The 20,050-nt window shown below is 47.4% G+C and overlaps 1 protein-coding gene across 1 annotated transcript in view; it reads left to right on the top strand.

Annotated features, from left to right (window-relative positions):
- The first annotated feature begins 16,366 nt into the window (after positions 1 to 16,366).
- The window catches only part of LOC149343399 (ATP-binding cassette sub-family A member 17-like), a 58,069-nt gene continuing 54,385 nt past the window's right edge, over positions 16,367 to 20,050 (top strand). Inside the window, exon 1 of the mRNA XM_089546955.1 lies at positions 16,367 to 16,492. Coding sequence (XP_089403081.1) covers positions 16,367 to 16,492 — 126 coding nt within the window. The remainder of the gene's footprint in view (positions 16,493 to 20,050) is intronic.

Raw genomic sequence — 20,050 nt, forward strand, 5'->3', positions numbered from 1 at the left:
TATATATTGGGGATTGCCGTTTTGCGTTGGTAGCCCCACGAGGTTGGCTTTCCGAAGGCTAACCGGAGCACTCACAATTCGTGGGTACCTAAAAATATTATTCTAGCAGTTTTTTATACGGTACTTAGCGTAAAATACCGAGTAACCGCCCGTCTAAAATTTGACCATAATCATGAAATATTCAGGCATGGGCGCTTGTGAGATTGAAGCGTGAAAATCTAGAACAGGGACCTGGAGGAGTGGGCATTTATTTGGTCCGACGGCCTATCATTAAATGGCAGCCACCGCGGCGGGTGGGGGGGGGGGGATGGGGGGGGGGAGGGTTTGAGCACTGCATAAACAGAGCAAATGCGAGTGCAAGAATTTGGAAAGTTTAATAGAATTTATGAAACACTGCATGATTAAAACACGGCTAATCGTCACTGAATCCGTCGAACCACTCTTCCGAATCCAAACAAAACGTGAGGTCCAAGCACACCACGGTAAAGACGCTGCGGTCTTCTGGCACTGATGGCGGAACCATTGCCGCTAGGTGTTGACTGAGCGCTTCGTCCTCCCTGCCACCCAGGCAAGTGTGAATGCCGCAGCCCTTTATAGTTTTCCGGTATCGCACCATTGGATACTGCCGCGCACGCTCTGGACACGAAGTTCATGACAAGTTGCCGCAACAGCTTCTGTTGGATCCCTTTGTTGTTTTCTTTTGGAAACTGTTTGACCTTGAAGTTAGGCGCATCGTTTGAATGGTGTCATTGCCTCGTTCACACTTTTCCACTCACCTTAGCCATAAACGTCGCAAAGATTCCGTACAATGGGCGCTTGATGTGTCGTTGCCGTGTTTTTGAACGTCTCCCGGAAGCGGGCCGTAATCGCATGCGCGCTTGATCGGTTTTTCAGGAAAATTCCAATTCTCGAGAAAATGCGGGGGGAGTTGGGGGGGGGGGGGGGGAGGGGGGAGGATGCGCTTACTCGGGCATGGGCGGAAGTTACGTATTTTATGGTACGTATTCAAGGTGACCACGTTTCAGTCCAGTTGCAAGGCACACGGTGTTATTCGTCGAGATTTGAACATTTGAAAGGGAGCCCAATCTGCCATGAAATGACCACGTAAACAAGATATGCGGCTCGTGGACCAAAAATAGCAGAACTACATTTCTGTCTGCTCTGCACGCCACCTTTTATAAAACCTTATAAAGAGACAAACGGACTTATCGGGTTTTAACATCTGCCGCATTATAATTATGCCGCACTCCCATGGACTGTGCTAAGTACGCTCGTTCTGTCATACCTAATTTCATTTTTTTGCTGACCTCTTGTGCGATTGTCCACAATGTTCGGCGCGTGTTGGTGCTGTGAGAAGAGAAGACGAAGACGAAATTCTGGTAAGTCAGGCAGTGGCCATAGAGCATTTTTCTCTTCGGAGCTTCTCGTTGCTTGGGCATTATTGCACCACCACTTCTCATATATGTTACTGCCCAAATACAGAACTATTAAATGTGGAATGAATGTTGCATTCATAAACGTGACACCAATTTAGCGCGCCAGAAGATGCGCGAAGGAAGGCAGCATCGCCAAAAGCATATCACTATTCTATTGACGTCCTTAGCTGAGTTGAACTTGCGTAGGCATGCATCCGCAGCGCTCTTCTGCGGCCGGGATCGAACCCGCGTCTTTCGGGTCAGCAGCCGAGCGCCGTAACCACTGAGCCACCGCGGCGGGACATCCCACCTGTACTTTGGCGACGAAGACCCTTAGTCGTGAAGTTACTGGAGTTAAGTGCTAGAAGTCCTACTTTGTTGTCACATCCTATCTAACAATGCAATCTTAACAAGTCCTATGTTAACAATGCAAAACAAAGTTAGTTGTTATTTAACGGTCACATCTGATACGAGTTCCAAAGAGTGAAATATCAGCCTCCCCCCCTCCCCCCCCCCCCCCCCCCCCAAAAAAAAAAAAAAAAGTCAGAATCATATATCAGTCCAAAGCAGTCTCTGATTCACACAGCAGTCCAAAAGTTGGCTGGGGTTTAACTCAGTTGTACTTAATGAGACGAGCCAAAGAGCGGCCTCCATCGCTCACCAGAGAGCAGAGTCGAGCCCTCAACGGCTCCGACTGAAGCGAGCGCGGAGAGGCGCGCGCTATACACAGCTAATGACGTGGTACGGTAGAGGCTCGGCGCCGCGTAGGCAGACCTCGGCTCCAGGTGTGGCCAGTCAAGCCTGGCTCAAGGTCAAAGTGAAACCTTGTTGACCTTGAAAGTTGCAGCTCGGAGAGCGAAGCCTTCACTTCGAATCCAAGTCTCTAATGCGGCTGGGTGGCTACTGCTGGCGTTGTGGACGACGAGGTTAAGTATGTGGTTGGCATTCGGCGTTGTCCGCCCTTAAATCGCTCAGGAATGCGTTGGGGGGAAGCTGCTTCTGAGTGTCTGATGAAGTCGGCAGGACATATGGCTTCAGCTAAGATACATGTATCGTACTATGCTTGTTGAGATGGTGCGGTGAGAACGCCAACACACGAAAAGCTTTGATTGTTTTTGGTGTTAGCGCATGCTCAGTGAAGCAATAAACGCCGTTGAATCGAGATGCCAATTCTCAGGAGGCACAGACATTTGGCGTTTGACGAATACAAGGCCCTAATTACAAAACAGTGGGAACGGCGACTGAGATCATAGTTTTCTTCGCGAGAAACTTGGGCTGCTTCCAAATCGGCAGCGGCTTCAGAGCGTTTAGTTGTATTATCAAGAAGTCGGTCAACAACCTCTGTTTCTGAAGTGGGAGTTGCTGCTGAAGCGAAAGTTTGGGTACATGTCCAAACAACAATTGAAAGGGCGCAAAGTTGGCGCTGGCGTTCACTGATATATTGATTGCAAAGGCAGCTTCTTGAAGCTTTATAGGCCAGGACAATGGTTCCAGTGAACAAATCCCGCGAAGAACTGTACAGTTCCATTACTTCTTTCAACAAGGCCATTTCCTTCTGGTGGATAGGCAGTTGAGTAGTGAATCTCGACTCTGTGAAGGCGGATGAAAGGTTTGAAGGCAATGGATTGAAATGCTGAGCCATAATCCATGAAGGCAGTGGTTTATGGCGTGCTTAAGTGTGAGATATGCGGTATGAATGCTGGATGACATGATGTGCTGAAATCGAAGAAACGGCTGCTGGCATGACGAAGCACGTTACAAAAGTCAACAACGTCCGAAATATATCGTTCCGAACCGCAATGTGTGGTGGTGATTACAATGCTAACTAGAGAAAAGCATGTCTGAGATTGGCATTTTGTGACGGTACCAAACACTACGAAATGTAGGGCGATTATGTTGTTCGCAGCATTGGCCGCATGACACATTCATTAACAGCCTACTCCATGCTAGGCCACCATAATCGGACCTGCACCTTCTGTAAGGTTTTACTTGAGGCAAATTGTCATGTACTGTAGTGTACAGTTTGCAAAATTGCTGGGCGCAATGTGGCTGGGGCTACCATGGCATATGTTCCCTGCTGAGGGCGACGATATAAAATGTTGTCAACAAGGCTGAACGCTGCTGACTCATCTGCTGCTAGATTATGAACAATAGCACTGCAGTTGGGGTCGCCTTCTTGCACTGTAGACAGTTATGCAGTGCACAGTGTAATGGCACAAGACAATCGGGACAGGTGATTCGCTACTACGTTCTGACAACCTGGGCGGTGCTGTACGGAAATGCCAAACTCTAATAAATCTATGAGTGTCGACGTAGTACAGAAGGATGGTTTTACAGTCTTAGTCAAGCAGATGACACTCCAGTTATCAGTTAAGAAGGAACTTCTCACCAAGCAAATACTGCCGGAATTTCGCAGTTATGGCCTAGTGTACAGCAATACATTCCCGCATATTACTGTGATGCTTATGTTCTTCTGGTGTCAGGCGACGACTGGCGTATCACACACTCTGTCATTTTGCACTGGGGACAACAATGGTTAGTTTAGTCGGGGAACCTGCTTCGAAGTACGCAAGAAGAGGCGGCTGTGTAAGGGCATTACGGATCGCCTGAAAGCTTGCTCACATAATAGAGTAAAGAAAAGTAGATGACCTTAGAGGGCTTGGAGAGCAGCTACTACTCTTGTGAAGTATTTGATAAAACGGCAGTAAAAGGTGGCTGTTTGTACCCACAATAGTACTTGTTTCTCATGGAAGGGACGTGGAATGCGGGGCATTGCAGCAGATTCTTTAGGATCGGGATATTGGCCCTTGTTCGGAATTGCAAAACCAATGAAGTTGATAGATCTTAGGACAAACTGGCACTTTTTCCAAGATAACTGGAGGTCGTTGATATGGAGTAAATGTAGACCTTCTTTCAGCAAGCTTTCAAAAGTAGCAGAGGTATCAGCGTGCACCAAGAATGTCATTTAAATATGCAGGAATGTCCTATTTGCCTGATTCAAAATTTTGAAATACTATCTGCATGATCCTTTGGAATGGGTATTGCGCGTTCTACAATCCGAAGGGGATGCATGTACACATATGCGTGCTGTTATGTTTCATGAACGGCGTCTTTTTTTAGTCTTGAGGCAGAAGTTTCCAAGGCAAAGTTGCCAATAAGCATTTTTAGTTTCATTGTTACGAAGTAGGCACATTCAGCGATGTCCTGCATGATGTCCTCTAAGGGCAGTGGATGCATTACTCTAACTGTACGATCATTTAGAGGGCCATAGTTCGCACATAAGCGTTTCTTGTCTCTACGGGACTCAACAACAACAGGAAAAGCCCTGGGGCCAGATGCCGGAATAATGCCTTGCTGCAACAGCTTCTCAATTTGAGTTTCGAGAAAAGCTCCGTCGTCAGGAGCATTTCTGCATGGAGATCGACTGTAGTGCACAGTATCGGGAAAGGGGTCAGTGCGCTGCTGCGTGCCTGTGTAATGTCGAAAATCATCATCGCGATGAGCGAAAATTGCATTATTTATGGTCACAATGTTTTTGACTACTGGCTGCTGGTCCAAAGAGAGCTTGCTTCCACGCTGAGCTGGCGGAAGGTCTGGTTGGATGCTGACAGGAGCGGTGCTGAATGTGATGCCAGGTGGAGTAGAGGAGGGATTGCTTGCCTATATACCATGAGCCAGGAATGCTTGCAAGGGGGTATGCTCTTCTGGAGGCAGAGGATCTTTCTGCAGACAATAATTGGAAGTAAATTCTGCGGAAGAAAAAAAAAGTCTCGAACGCGCAGGAATAACGTCGTTGGCCATGGGTTGGGCAAGCTTCTGTCTGGCAATAAAAGTGATGTTTGTGACTGCAGATCGGAGCTGAACTGGCTTTGGTGGTTCAAAGATGAGCGAGCTTGTGCTGATGAAAACCAGTCTTCACCTAATATGAGGGGAAACACGTTTTGTGTAACTTTAATTACACGATCTTGCCACTCAATGAGTAAGGGCTCCTATGAGAAAGTGCCCATCAACGCGTTGCTCCATTCTTGCCACATCCTGCACTGGTGACCAAAGACCAAGTGCACGTTGCGAGCAGTGCCTTTTAGTTTGCTTTTAATGATGAGGTGAGTCGTGGCGAGTGCGAAGCTAGCTTTTGCACTCCGTTCACTTCCTGAAGCCCAGCGGTCAAGTCTTGCTTTGGCTATTCTTTCAAAGTAAGCGATAGACGAAGTAAGGTCAGGCAAAGTGGTGAATTTTGTTAGAAGGCCGGGACAAATGTTGTAGCAAAACCGCCTACGCTTGCACAGTGGCTTGGTGTGAAGAGAAATTTGCTTCGGAAACATGTCGGATCCGGTGTCTAAATTCGACTTGCTTCGACGTCGGCGCTAAGTCGCTGAGTGAGGTCTTTTTTGCGGCCTGATGGGTCTAAGTGGCGTCGCTCGAGTTCTTCTCTGAAGGGCTCAACGCTAAATCCGGACATTAATGGTGAGTCTAATTCATCCCAGTGAATTCCTTGCATTGCGATTTTATCAATGAATGTTTGAAGCGCTGGGCTTGCTTGCTCGATCGAATTTGAAGTAGGCTTAACGTTGTTCGAATGGTCTAAACAGCGTTGAAGGCTTAGCTTTGCTTATAACGACGTAATGGTTTTGGCTTTTCGAGCAGCTCGAACGGCGTGGTGAGCACTCCTAGCTTGAGAAACTCTAATGGCTTGAAAACGACAGAGGCTTAGCTTCACGCTTGTCGGGCGAATGCAGGTTGGCGGGCTTGTTGATGAGCAGCAGACTGAAGCTTCGCTGTCGACTGCGTCAGATATGAGGCCTGGGCGAAGATATGACATGAGGCCAGCGATTAATTTAGAATAGTTGCTTACTTAATTTTACACAATGTATGCGCTACAGCACGACGCACACACGGTTTCTGCAGAAGACTTGGACCGTAGAGAAATTGTCGAGACTGGACACTCCCATACGGCCCAGTGGCAGAACTGACTGTAGCGCACAAAGCACGTGGCGTGCAGGTGAAAATAACTTCCAGTTTCGATTTCAGGCGCGCGCAGTTTGAATGCTAGCATGCGCGGCGCCCGGCAGCGCCCTGATGACGCTTTATTTCTCTTCTTTGCAACCTCCTATTGTTCTTCTGTACATTTTAGGTCTAAAAAATGAAAACAAATTACATTCCGAGTGCTCTTGACCGGCCATGAACGTAGCTGCGCCACAGCCTTTGTCAAACAGTGCCGTTCGAGAAAGCACACCAGAGGCTTTGTGAACTGAACATTTATTTTGCTCCCTATAAACACAAGAACAAACCGATAGGGTTGGCGTCCCCATTTGGAACATCACTAAGCTCCTTCCGGGCTTCTTGTGCGCCCGTGGTTACGGCATCACGACTCATAGTAGTGGCTGTCACTCCCACCGGGCACCGTCAGCTGAAAGTATAAATTACGACTAGGTGTCATCATAATAAACCCTATACAAAAACTGAGCGAACAGGTAAAACAACAAAATTGCGAACACGGACACGCTTTTACGCGTCTCGCACGCGGAATAACATCGATGCACCACATAGAACACTACTAGGTGAAGACATCTTCCAATGATTTTCAACCATTCCTCCATCCCCCGAGGTTAGTCCCTGCCCCCTAAAAGCTAGATAGACAGCCGACTACGCGTTTTGTTCGACAAAAATATGCGATACACTAGCGGCCACAACATGAACTCCCAGCAAGAAGTTCACCGAGTGCCTCCAGGGCGGACTGAGAACAAATGCGGGGGCGCAATGTGCGTCTTCCATAGCGCATGTGACGGAATTTTCGACGCACAATTTCCTGCTTTTAGAACTTTTATTCCCTACTCGTTATCTTTTCTCAGGCTGTCTTGAAAGCGCACGTGATTGCTACAAAAAGAAAAGCTTGCCTCGGCGGCATGTTTGGCAATTTTTGTCAAGTTTACTGCATTTTATTTAATCCACGGTCAACAAATGTATTCAGTAAGGGTCATAAAAAACGGCACGTCTCCGTAAGAGTCAGTGAAACCTCCCGCGTCAATACAGCAGACGGGCATTCTCTGACACCAACCGGCAGGGCGGGCGTGCCCTGTCTAGATTGTTTCCAATGCAGGGTATACAGAGAGCATTTTTTTTCTACCTTACCAAAGTGAGAAACGATAAAAACGTTGCGTTCCCGTTAAAGAGTAAATACGAAACCACTTCGTCACAGCTGCCGGCGGGCCCTAAGCTAACTTCGCGGTTCGTAACACCGGTCGGCTCGGCCAGCCTGCTCAGCAAAGAGGTTTAAATGCAGCGTAGTTCGGCAAAAAAATGTCTCACCTTTCCGTCGTCAGAAACCGCAGGAGCTCCCCGTCAAAAACAAAGAGACAGACAAAAATATGTGGTCTGAGCGCACGAAATAAAACGCCGCACGCTGGCACGCTTAGACAACCGTCACCTGAAGGGAGTTTAGCGTCACCCAGCTTGCTCTGCCCTCGTTCCTACGCTGATGGCTTCCGGGGCAAGATTTCTTCTACGGTCCGCTTTTTATAAAATTTATTTCTTTAAGCTGCAACCACAGTGATTGTGACAGTAATCGGTTGTGCCACGCCACGCAAGCCGGCCAGGAGTCATCACCTGTCTCGTGGCGGGAAAAGCATATAGATGTGGTGCAGCCATCTGCCGAGAACTGTAGTAGATGGGTCATATCTCGCAAATGGAAACAGAAGGTGAACGCTGGCGACTAGACTGCGATTGATAACATCATTGAATTGGACTGCAAAACTTGTATTGTCCAATAGAAAGGGAAGTTTTTTATGCTTCCCCGCTAGACAACGGCCATAAATTCCTGACTCTTTCCTGAGGTCCTGACCTGGCTAGTCGGAGGGCTTCTGGTTGGATCTCGTTACTAGAGCTGAGTAGTATATAAAGCCTCCCATTCGTGGAGTGATTTTATTTTGCGACCCTCAGGAGGGGCAAGAGAGCTTTTCTAAAAGATATGATTAAGGTTTGCTTCATTTTTACAGAGCTTACAGAGCTCTGTTTACTGATAATATAATAATAATAATAATAATAATAATAATAATAATAATAATAATAATAATAATAATAATAATAATAATAATAATAATAATAATAATAATAATAATAATAATAATAATAATAATAATAATAATAATAATAATAATAATAATAATAATAATAATAATCTTTATTCAGCATAATCTGAACATACAAAGAAACGGAAGCGCCGAAGCCACAAGTGGGCTTGTGCGGCGACAACCGGCAGCCGCGGCAATCTTCGCGCTACAACAGAGCTCCATCAGAGGCAAAAGAAAATTAAAAGACGTGAACATGAAGAACACAAAAGTTTTGGCACGGAAAGAAAGAAAAAGCACTGATAAGATTTTAGTACATATTAAAGATTCTCTAACGCTTGAACAGCAACACGCAGTTTTTTGTGGGTGGTTAAAGAAAATAAATCATCCGGTAATTCGTTAAAGATAGCTGGCACGTAATATTTTCTAGTTGCTTTGACGTAGTGAGTGCGCACTCTCGGTTTATGATAGCGAGGAACATGTCTCAACGGTACCGGTTTCGTATTTATGTGTCTGTATGCGCTATTCTAAAAATATTTCAGTACTACAATTTGTTTAAAAAGATTGTCAAAAGAAGGCAAACCGGCTGCGGTAAAGACACTGTTGGGCAGATTTTACTGCGGCAAGTAGAGAACGCTTGTAGCAATGTTTTTCAAAATCCTATTAACACGACATTTCCATGTGAAAGAGCAGTTAAAAAAACAACACATACCGTATCTCAAGACACTATACCCCAGAGCCTGGGCGACTAATTTTCTCACAGAAAATGGCATCATAGTTCGAAAATAAACAACAAGCATGCAACACTTCTGAGTTTCTTACGAATGTGAGTCATCTGAGTATTCCATGCCAAATCACTGTCTATGTATATACCAAGATACTTAACCGACGGGACGCTAATTATAGGTTGACAAGAACACAAAGAGCAGTATGAGGTGTGTAAAGATATGGAACCTGCACTTGGTCCATCTTTATGCGGGTTACGAAAACAGACAAGTCTGGATTTGGTGTTATTTATATGTATTAAACTTGAGGCAAACCAATCACTAACTTTATTAGCGTCCTCCTGAAGGTTAGCCAGGGCATATGAAAAATCAGGGTTGCTTGAGACTAGTAAAGTGTCATCGGCGTAAAGGAATATAGTGGATGATTTCACATGGTAACATATGTCATTCACATATAAGTTAAACAAGAAAGGAGATAAAATGGACCCTTGCGGGACACCACACAGCACTTTTACAGCGTCACTGCAGATAGGCCCAAACATGACTGCTTGAGAACGATTGTGAAGATAGTTTTCAATTAAAGACAAAAAAGGACCCCTAAATCCACACGAGTACAGTTTAGAACACAAAGTTTGATGATTTACCGTGTTGAAAGCTTTTTTTACGTCCAAAAAAAGTGCGAATACTACCTCATTGTTCTCCAGGCTTTGATGCAGCAAATCGGAGAGATTTTTCAATAGCACCTGTGTTTCTGACCCGCTGACAAAACCGTACTGATTCCCACTCATTAGGTCATGTTTAGTAATAAAAGCATTGATTACAGAAAGTACATGTTTTTCCAATATCTGGGATACGCAGTAAAGAATAGATATAGGGCGGTAGTTTGCAATATCATTCTTCTTCCCACTTTTGTACAGAGGAACAACGCGAGCGCTCTTCAGTGATTCTGGCCATGTACCACTCTTAATTATGCCAGGTAATCCAGGCGGTAATAAAGGCGGTTCATCTCCGACTTCGGAATTAGAAATGTATTAATTTGCAGGCGACGCCAAGTGGTGGCCTGGCTTTTGGTTAGTGTTTTGTCCTGGGGGGTACCCAATGCTGCTGAGTCTGTACTGTTGTGTAATCTCTCGGTAATACACTAGACGATCTCTATCTGTGAAGCCCTCGGTACGACGTCCAGCTCGGAAAGCGAGACCTCGAGCCAGTTCGTGGGCTGCTTCATTACCAGCAAGGCAGGCGTCTGCAAGTGTCCAGATTACTTGAGAATCTTTGGATCGTCCGTCGCGGTCCGCAGGATTCCGTTCGTCAACAGAGAGATATCCTCCTTGTAACGGAGTTCATCACTGTAACCTTGGAATGGCTGGCTATAATTTCCGCCTTCGTGCCCACAAATGCGAGCGCGATGGGAGCTTCCTGTGCAATTACCGGGCAGCCCGACGTCATTGTAGCGCCAGATCACGTAGGCCTCATCTTCTATCGAACAGTCTTTAAAAGGTCTGGGCGTTCCCCTCTGCGATCCCTGTGGTGGACGGGATGCATGTTCTTAGGTACTCTTGGGATCCTTAGCCTATCACGCATACTTTTGAGCATGCCTACCTTTCGAACTCGTTCATTTGTGAAATTTATTCCTGGTTTCTGTACGTTCTCCCTACCCATGGCACTTCCAGACAGTCTTTTGTACTGCGCTATTTTTACGGCTTCTACAAAATCGTCCAGCGTGTTGCAGAGACCCAGTTCTAGAAGCTTCTCGGTGGGGGTTTGGATGGGCAGCCCCGGCGCTTGCTTAACACCTAGCACACTACTTTTGTGCACATTTCGTCATCGTCATCACCCTGACTGCGCCCACTGCAGGGCAAAGGCCTCTCCCATGTCTCTCCAATTAACCCTGTCCTTTGCCAGCTGCGGCCAGCGCATCTCCGCAAACTCCTTAATCTCATCCGCACATCCAAATTTCTGCCGTCCCATGCTACGTTTGCCTTCTCTGGGAATCCACTCCATTACCCTTAAGGACCAGCGGTTATCTTGCCTTTGCATTACATGCCCTGCCCAAGCCCATTTCTTCCTCTTGATTTCGACTAGGATGTCATTAACCCGCGTTTGTGCCCTCCCATTAACGAGTTAGCTGTAAGAGGGAAGGTAGAGGAATTCACCATATCGCTGCTGAAGAGATATTTGGCTCTAACTAAGGAAGACGATCTCAATGTTTAAACAATGGATGATGTCCTCACAGCTGTCATACGGAGCGCACATTTATAACCAAAATAATGTTATCCAGCCAAACCTCGAGCGTATTCAGATAACCCTGGAGAGATGTATATAGGGCATGAATATCAGCTGCAGACGGCAAGAATGCTATGTCGAATGGAAGACAGGGTTTACAGGAATGTCGCACATCAACGTATTGAAAAGAAGTGGCGAAAGCACAGAACCTTCTGGCACACCTTTGGTCTGGGCCTAAGTGTCTGAGGTGAAGGAGGCGTCAGTGTAAAAGAACTGCCGTTCTGCTAAAAAATCACGGATCCACCCATATATGTAGAACGGCGGAAGTAGTAATAAGAATCGGTTGATTCGGATCGAAGGTTCAACACTGTCGTACGCTTTGGAAATGTCAAGCGTCACTAACACCGATACTTCGAAGTTGCGCATACAAAGGCGGATTCTGCTCTCGAAATCGACATGTACCGACAATATTGAGCATCTGCAGCGAAGGCCAATCTGGGCAGAGCGCAATGTGTTGACTTCTAAACCATGCACTGATAGGCGGCTATGTACAAGTCTTTCTATGAGCTTTACGAAACAGGATTTTAGAGCTATCTGCTGAATGTTATCAATATGGAAACCTTCCTTAAATCGTTTAAGAGTAATGTTATTTTCGCCACCGTCCAGGCATGCAGAAGCCATATAGTTTCCAAAGATTTATTCACCACATCGAGAAGGTACTGAGTGAACTCTTTAGCTGAAATCTTGAGCACATCGGCCGTGACGCAGTCCCAATCAGGAGCCTAGGATTGCATTGACGAAATTAAAGTTAGTAGCTCTGCTTTGTAAACTGCCAGATAGTCTCTGCAGGGGTATAGGGCGAACAAAGGTGCTCTCCGCTGCTCCTGAAATGCAATGCGAGCCCTTGTGCGATTTGCTATAACTCACCTTTCGCCTCATGTGGAAACACCAAAACCGAGCTTTATTCACTGCTTTGCTGCGCAGTTCATAACCCGTTCCATAAAACGAGACAAAGCCTTTCTGTTGTTTGGGTTTCACAAATATGTATTCAAATTTTGATTTTATTCTCTCGCGCTGGGTTTAGGTACCATAGTTTTCATGAATTTCCATTCAGGTGGCGCTAACAGATAATCTCCGCTGGCTACTGCATTAGAGCATTGCACCATCGCCGCATCCGAACATCCCGCGTGCGTCCTACCGCATTCAGAGTCCGTAAATAGTTTTAAGTGCCCCCGTAATTTTTTGCTAATTACAGCATGTGAGCATGGACCTACCTTCCAGTGAGTTTATGCTAAAACGTAGCATTAATACTACACTAAATGTACTACACTAAAAAGTTTTGTTTTCCTTTTACGCCGGAACAGTTAGTTTCTTTGCCTTGCTAAAGAAAAAACGAAAATGAAACAGATGCAGTCCTGGCCCCGGCGGCCACGTTTCGTCCACGGCGGAAATTAATAGCCCTGAACTACTGCGTCCTTCATAGCCAATGTGTCGTCACGGGACGCTAAAAGCCAGAATCTACAATTTAAATCCATTTGGCGAAACCGAAACAAAAACTAATTTTTCTGTCTAAAGTTGCAAGAAGCTTCAGCGAAGCCAAGCCAAGGCGAAGCCAGGACTTATTTGGCACAGGGGCCCAGAAGCAGCTCTGGTGGCTGTCGTCACCGTGCCTGGAGTATACTGTCGGCACTATACTCTCGTGTTCGAACGCGCGCTAGGTTTGGTTTGCAAAGGTGCTCTTCCAAACGCTCTGCCTACGGAGGACGCTGAAGGGTTTCTGTTAGTAAGCTAGCAGTGGAACCAACGTGGACGCTTTTGAAGATCCGGAAATTAGGTGAAAAAAGAAAGAGCTCGTGTTACCAGAAGAACCTCGAACGCTTTCTGCATGCCAGTGTGAGTACCATGCTTCGTCTTTGTCTAAGTGGAAGAAATACACCTGCTATACGTCGCACCCTGGATGCCAGCATGGAGAGAGCGTTAAAGCCCTTGAAGCGAAGAACAGGAGCTGGCGACGAAGGCCATTTACCCTAGGCGCTGGAGCCTCGAACGCTTGCTGCGTGCCTCAGCTCCGAACGCGCCTGCTCCACGGACGCGTTCACAGAATCCCGGCTCGTCAACCATGTAGCCTCGTCGAACAAGGCTTTGCGGGCGACAAGGCTTACGATGACACAATTTGAGCCGGGAAGACTGTTTTGATGGAGTTTGAGGCGAGGAAGACTCCATCGCGATGGCGGCTACCAAAATAACGGCGCGTTCTTCGTGGCTTGGCTTCCCAGACAACACTGCATCCACGAGGTTCGAGTGAGCGCAGCACGACCGAACGAACGCACTTTGACTGGCTTCGGTTCCTGTCGTCTTTCATCGCTGCGCCGGCGCCAAACCTGCAATTCGTGGTGCGGCCCTCCCACAACTTGTCTGCGCCTGGAAGCGGATTTATCCAAGCAATGCGCCCCCCACAGTAACTGCGTGACCTCGACCTCGCAATAATTAAATAAATCTATTTTGACGAATGGAAATGCCGGGTATTTGTCGTATATCGGTGGACGCTCCAACCGATTCGTGGGGTACGGGGCTGAATGAGGATGAGAGAAAGAGGCAGTAGAGGTGGTCTCCGGATTAATTTCGGCCACCTGGGGTTACTTAAAGTGTAGTGACACAGCACAGCACACGGGCATCTTTTGGATGTCGCCGTCATAGAAACGCGGTCGCCGCGGGCGGAACTTCACCTGGCGCTCTCAGTTTCAAGAGCCTACGCCTAAACTACTGAGCAACCGCGGCGTGTGACAAACGCTACCACAGATATTAATTCAAGTATGGTGACAAGACCACGAGGTAGATAAGTGACCGAAATGGCAAGGCGCAACGAAATCTGACGAGTACGCCAACAGGTTTGTCGATTGCTTAAGAGCACCATTTTAGGCGTTGGGATCTAACAACAACCGTCTCACGACCTTTAGGGTGGTTCTATTGTATTGGGATGTGCCGTCATGATAAATACTGGGTTTATTTACATATGGAGTAGTACATCACTGCTACCTAGGAAGGAGATAAATTTCTTCGGACTTGGCTCTACGTGGTGTCTAGCTCGAGAGGATAGCCGCCGCGCCAAAGAAACACTACGATCTTAAGGCCGCAAATTATGAGACTGACGCAGTGTTGGAAATTGCAAATTGGTCTGAAGGTTTGGTTTGGTTTATGGCGTTCAACGTCCCAAAGCGACTGAGGTTATGAGAGACGCCGTAGTAGAGGGCTCCGGAAATTTCGACCACGTGGGGTTCTTTAACGTGCACTGACATCGCACAGTACACAGGGCTCTAGAATTTCTCCTCCAAAGAAATTCAACCGCCGCGGCCTGGATCGAACCCGCGTCTTTCGGGTCAGCAGCCGAGCACCACAACCACTGAGCCACCGTGGTGGAAGTCTTAAGCAGAATGCAGCACTCAGGATTTCGCCTTTCACCACTTTAACCGCTAAAGTTTCTCGTAACTTTTTGGAGACAGTTACTGGGTCTTAAGGAAATGACGCAGTAACTGTCTCCAAAAAATTACGAGGAACTTTATAGCGGCTAAAGTGGTGAAAGGCGAAAGCCTGAGTGCTGCATTCTGCTACGCGATTGTTTACTTCACATTCTGTTGGTGCATTAACTGCCAATAAATGAAGCTTAATCTGCCTTTAGGTGTGGAACGCGACAGCGTGTCGTAGCGCTGCCAAGGAGTCCACGGAACGCCGCCACCCGTTCGGCGCGATGCGTTGCCCTTAGAACGCAACGCTTTTTGAGGAAAGGAAATGGCTCTGTAATTCTCTGTCATCTTGGTGGACACCTGAACCGCACCGCACAGGAAGTGGGGAAGTAGACTGAAAGAAGAAAGGAAAAGAGGGGCCGTAATGAAGTTATTGAGAATTGTATTTGAGGAAAGGAAATTACCCAGTAACTGTCTCACATATCTCGGTGGATACCAGTCGAAAATTGTATTTGAGGAAAGGAAATTGCGCACTAACTGTCTCTCATATTTAGGTGGACACCCTTCAAAATTCGCGCACAGTGACGTCACGACCATTTCGACCAATCTGAAACGCGGGTGAATTTGCTAACACGTCTTGGTCACGACAGTATGAGCTATTAATGGCCTTCGCCTTAAAAATTGGCCGTGGTTTAGCTCTGGTTACACCTGGAAGATTGCGAAAGCAACATCTGCGCGTAGCCATGTAATGCTGCGTGAGCTACACTGCCCACAGTCTCGCCGTTTAGCGGGCTCTTGAACGAGCCTACTGCGTATGCGCGAGGAGCAAGTGACGTCTCTACGCACAGATGGCGTGCCTCGCCGCGCGCGCTCGCCTTCCTTTCCTTAAAGTGATCGGTGTGTAAAACGTTGACAACGGCAACGCCAATGAACACAATGAACGCCGATGGCCTATGGCTTCAGGGCCGCATTTCTGGCACATCCTTGTCAATGCATGCTGCTCACATCTCTCTCTCTCTCTCTCTCTCATCACCCCACGTACCTATAAGCAGGATTCAGGCGTTTACTGACCCAGGGAGCCATTATGCGCACTTCCTTTCCTTAAAATTATCGAGTGTAAAACGTGGTCAACGCCAACGCCAATGAACACAATGAACGCCAACGGCCTATGGCTTCAGTGCCGCGTTGCTGGCACAACGTTGTCAATGCCAACGCATGTAGCGCACACCTGTCACTACCGCCACTTAGCTTAAAGCATGGTTGAGGTGTCCACTGTTCCAAGAGGGCAGTTATGCGCATTCCCTCTGGTTCAGGTGTCCACCGAGATGTGGACACCTCACCCTCACCTCACGCTACGTATATCCTGGCATAGCAGAGCTAAGTCACCGCCAATTTTATACACACCACAAACAACGCAGATGACGAGGCGCAATTGCTACTGCGCATCAAAGAGGAAGAGGGAGACTGTCGGTGAGGCGATGGAGATCGCGCGGCTGCGGCAGCGGCTCCAGTGGCGGCCCCGGGGCGCCAGCTGCGTGCCGTGTGAGGTCACCCGCTCCTCGCGCATGCGCAGCTTGGCCTTTCGAAATGGCTGGGCGACGTGCGTAGTGTTGCTTTCGCAACAATATCTTGATGGACACCCGAACCGTGTCGTAAGTGAAAGAAGAAGGAAGAGAGAGGTTACGAAGTGGAAGTAAATTGGTTTTTGAGAAAGGAAATGGAGCAGTAACTATCTCAAATATCTCGGTGGACGCCTGAATCACGCCGTAAGAAAAGGGAAGAAGGTTTGAGTGAAAGAAGAGAGACAGAAAGAGGTGCTGCAGTGGAGGTCTCCGGAATAATTTGGAACAAACGAGGATCTTTTACCGCGGACACATCGCACAGCACACTGGCGCTTTATGCGTTCCGCCTGCATCAAAACGCGGCCGCCGCGGTCGGTTTTGAACCCAGGTACTCCCAGTTGGTAGACGAGCGCCTTAACCACTGTGCCACCGCGGCGGGTCTGCAGTGAAGGTCGATAGTGAATCGGGGACGTTTTAGGTTTACTGCGAAAGCAATATTATGGTCATGAACGGCCTTTCGCGTTGCGGCGGCCGGTAGCCACTTTTGACCTTTAGAATGACCTCTGACGTCATACCAGGCTGAGAGATGGGCCTCCAAGTCGAGTCGTCGCGCAGCGGCGGCCAGTAGTCAAGCGTGACATTTAGAAGTCTTTCTAGGAGGTATTGCCTAGGGACGTCATAGCGTGACGTCATACCAGGGTGAGAGATGTGCTACCAAGTCGAGTCGTCGCGCAGCGGCAGCCGGTAGCCACGCGTGACCTGTAGACGCGGAGCACTGCGTTCCTTCTGTTGGAGGCGCTGCGTTTTTGATTTCGCAACCTACCAGGCTTCACCAAAGCTACGCCGCCGCCAATTTTTTTTTCTTCTTCTACGGAAAGGAAGTTGCGCAGTAAATGTCTGACTGTGCAATCGACACATAATGTCTGACTGTTCGATTGACACTTAAAACCTATCGTAATTTGAAAATTGAAACAGACAAAAAAGTAGTTAATTTTCAATTTTAAATTTGGGCAGAAGTGGCCCTTGAAGTAGCAAGTACCTCGAAACGCCAAGGTGCATAGTCAGCGACTGAAAGAGCGCATTTAACAATTAGAATGTTGGTTGCGTCTCTGCGGAGGGAGCTTAAATGGTGAAGTTGTTGTTGTTGTTGTTGCGACTGTAGGAAGGATGAAAGGGAAAGTGCATGAGCCTGTCCACTGGCTCGGCCTGAGTCACACTCGCTACCACATGCAGACAGTAGAGAGTTGATAGATGTGAGAGGAAAGATTGAAAGAACACGCGCATCGCAACAACCGCGTCCGCCGAAGCGACGACGCCGGCTGTAACAGACACCGCAAGCTGAAACCCCCTGAGACTCGGTGGAGAAGTACACGCCGCACGCTTTTACATAGCGAACGGCGTGCCACGCGACTTCCGGCATTTACGAGTGTGCCGTCGGCTCCGGATCCGCAGCTGCGGCGAGGTGCTGCGAGTTACGTGGAATGACGTCAGAGCCAAGCCTCTGCTCCTCCTGGTGTGAAAGGTCAAATTGCAAAGCCACCTGACCTTCAACTTTGTACGGGAAGAGTGGAGCTATCGCTCTGAAATAGAGTCGAGGGCCAAATTATAAATATCTGGGCCCCCTCGCACCAGGCATTGGCATGGAATGAAGGGGGAAAGCAACTGGTTCGAAGTTCCACTTTGCGTCTGGCTCCAATCCACCTTCACACGCACACAACTCGGGCACAGGCAGGCTGTTGGGATACAAGAATATAGTTCAGCACTATAGACTAAACCTGAAGCTATATCCGGAAGCTGACAGCGAGCTCTGCAAACGGGAGGACAAATCTGGAGGCGTTTACAGAGGGGCACATACCCGAATCCGCACATATTAAGCGAATTGTACCCGGGAAATACTACGGCAAATGCAAACTTTGCAGAGGACAGGCAAACAAGAACCACATCATATGAACGAGAACACGCTTGGCCAGCATTCAGGGACCTTTAGAAATGAAGAAATATGGGAGGCTGCCATGCCCAGATGAGAAAAAAGAAGTCATCAATGAAGTACAGATAGCCCCCAGGTCCCAAGGGGTCCTGGCCCACTCCTAGCCTTGCAGTTTCACGTGCCCACCGAGGAGTATTTTTTCTGAAGAATGTTTGATAACCATCAGAAAAAAATTCTTTTCAGAATTCTCTCAGAACTGTTAGAATGGCTTCACTCGGTAGAGAAAAGTAATGGCTTACTGTCCCGAAAGTTGCTTCTGGACCACTCAGAAGCAACTGTCATTCGTTAATATGCTTCAGATGCACGAATGCCTCTATGTCTTACAACATACTGTGTAGGTCTCGGTACCGTCGATTACGTCATCACGCGTCCCCCCTTCCCCCACTTTGTGCTGTGTGCTGCGGACAAGTTTGAAGGTCGTCACGATTTTAATCGTATCTTACGCCAACATATCAAATGCTAGAATGGTAGCCGAGAAGGACTTCGCATGCTTTACTTGCATACAAGTTTCGCACATTCGGCCCCTTTAAGCTTGTCGGTTATCTGAACCTATGCAGTTGCCCTTTAAGTATCGCATTCTTTGCGCTTTTGCCAGTGCCTGCTTACAAGCTGACCACGTTGCTCAATGCACCAAGTGACTATGTGCCCAAGCGGTCCGTTCCTCTTCCCAAGTCGCAAACTATGTTGCGCAAGTTAATTAGCGTTAACTCCCAGTCATTGCTTACATTTTACACACCTTGAGCAATTTTACACGCCTTCAGCATGAAGAAAACTTCTTCATGAATTTCCCTATGGCCCTGCCTCCTTAAAAAGGGCACATGAAGTGTTAACGCCGAATCTGATAGGCAGAACATCAGACTCAAACGAGTATGGTCTTGTTTGATCTGCTTTTTGGCATTCCAAGAATAATTTGCAGCTCCATGAGTTGTTACCATGAGTACGTGAGCATCCGGCTGGAATATTGAAGGTGCGAGGTTCGATTCCCTGTTCCGCCTGGTCCCCATCAGTGACAAAATGAGTACAAGCTTTCCTCTGCCTGGTGCTCGGCTTCTTCAGGGTGAAATGCTTGGGAAATGGGTCTTTTACCACTCCACCTTGAGTAGAAGGAAACAACCTTTCGTTATGGGGTTCTTTGGCCACAGATGCCCTTTGCGCCAAAAAAATTATCATCATTATCATTATTTATGGGTTGCCTCTCAAGGAAACGTAAAGCAGTGCTGTAGGTTTTGTAGAGGAGTGAATACTGAAAGTTTGCAATGTCATCTGGACGGCAAATAATTGCTAGCATTATTTAAAGTAGCTGCTCTAGCCAAAGTAAACGAATTTGCTTCAGGTGCGTCTAAGCAGTGGCCTCTAATATATAACACTAAACACAATTATTTCCATGCAGTCTATCATCCTTGGACAAAACTACCGAGCAAATCGATAAAGGTATAATGCTTTACTGGTGCCTTAAAAATAGAGTCGAGCGGGAGGTGTGGCTGGTTTTCCCGCTTCAAAAACGGGGCTAAACTTAAGACAAGGAAGCACTAAGATAAAAAAAAAACCTTGAGAGAACAAGTAAGCTCCGCTTTAAGGGTATGACGCTGTTGGGTTAATGAGTTTAACTCTAT

The sequence above is a fragment of the Amblyomma mixtum genome, chromosome 5, assembly GCF_055824585.1.
Source record: "Amblyomma mixtum isolate Tamu chromosome 5, ASM5582458v1, whole genome shotgun sequence".
NCBI lineage: Eukaryota > Metazoa > Arthropoda > Arachnida > Ixodida > Ixodidae > Amblyomma > Amblyomma mixtum.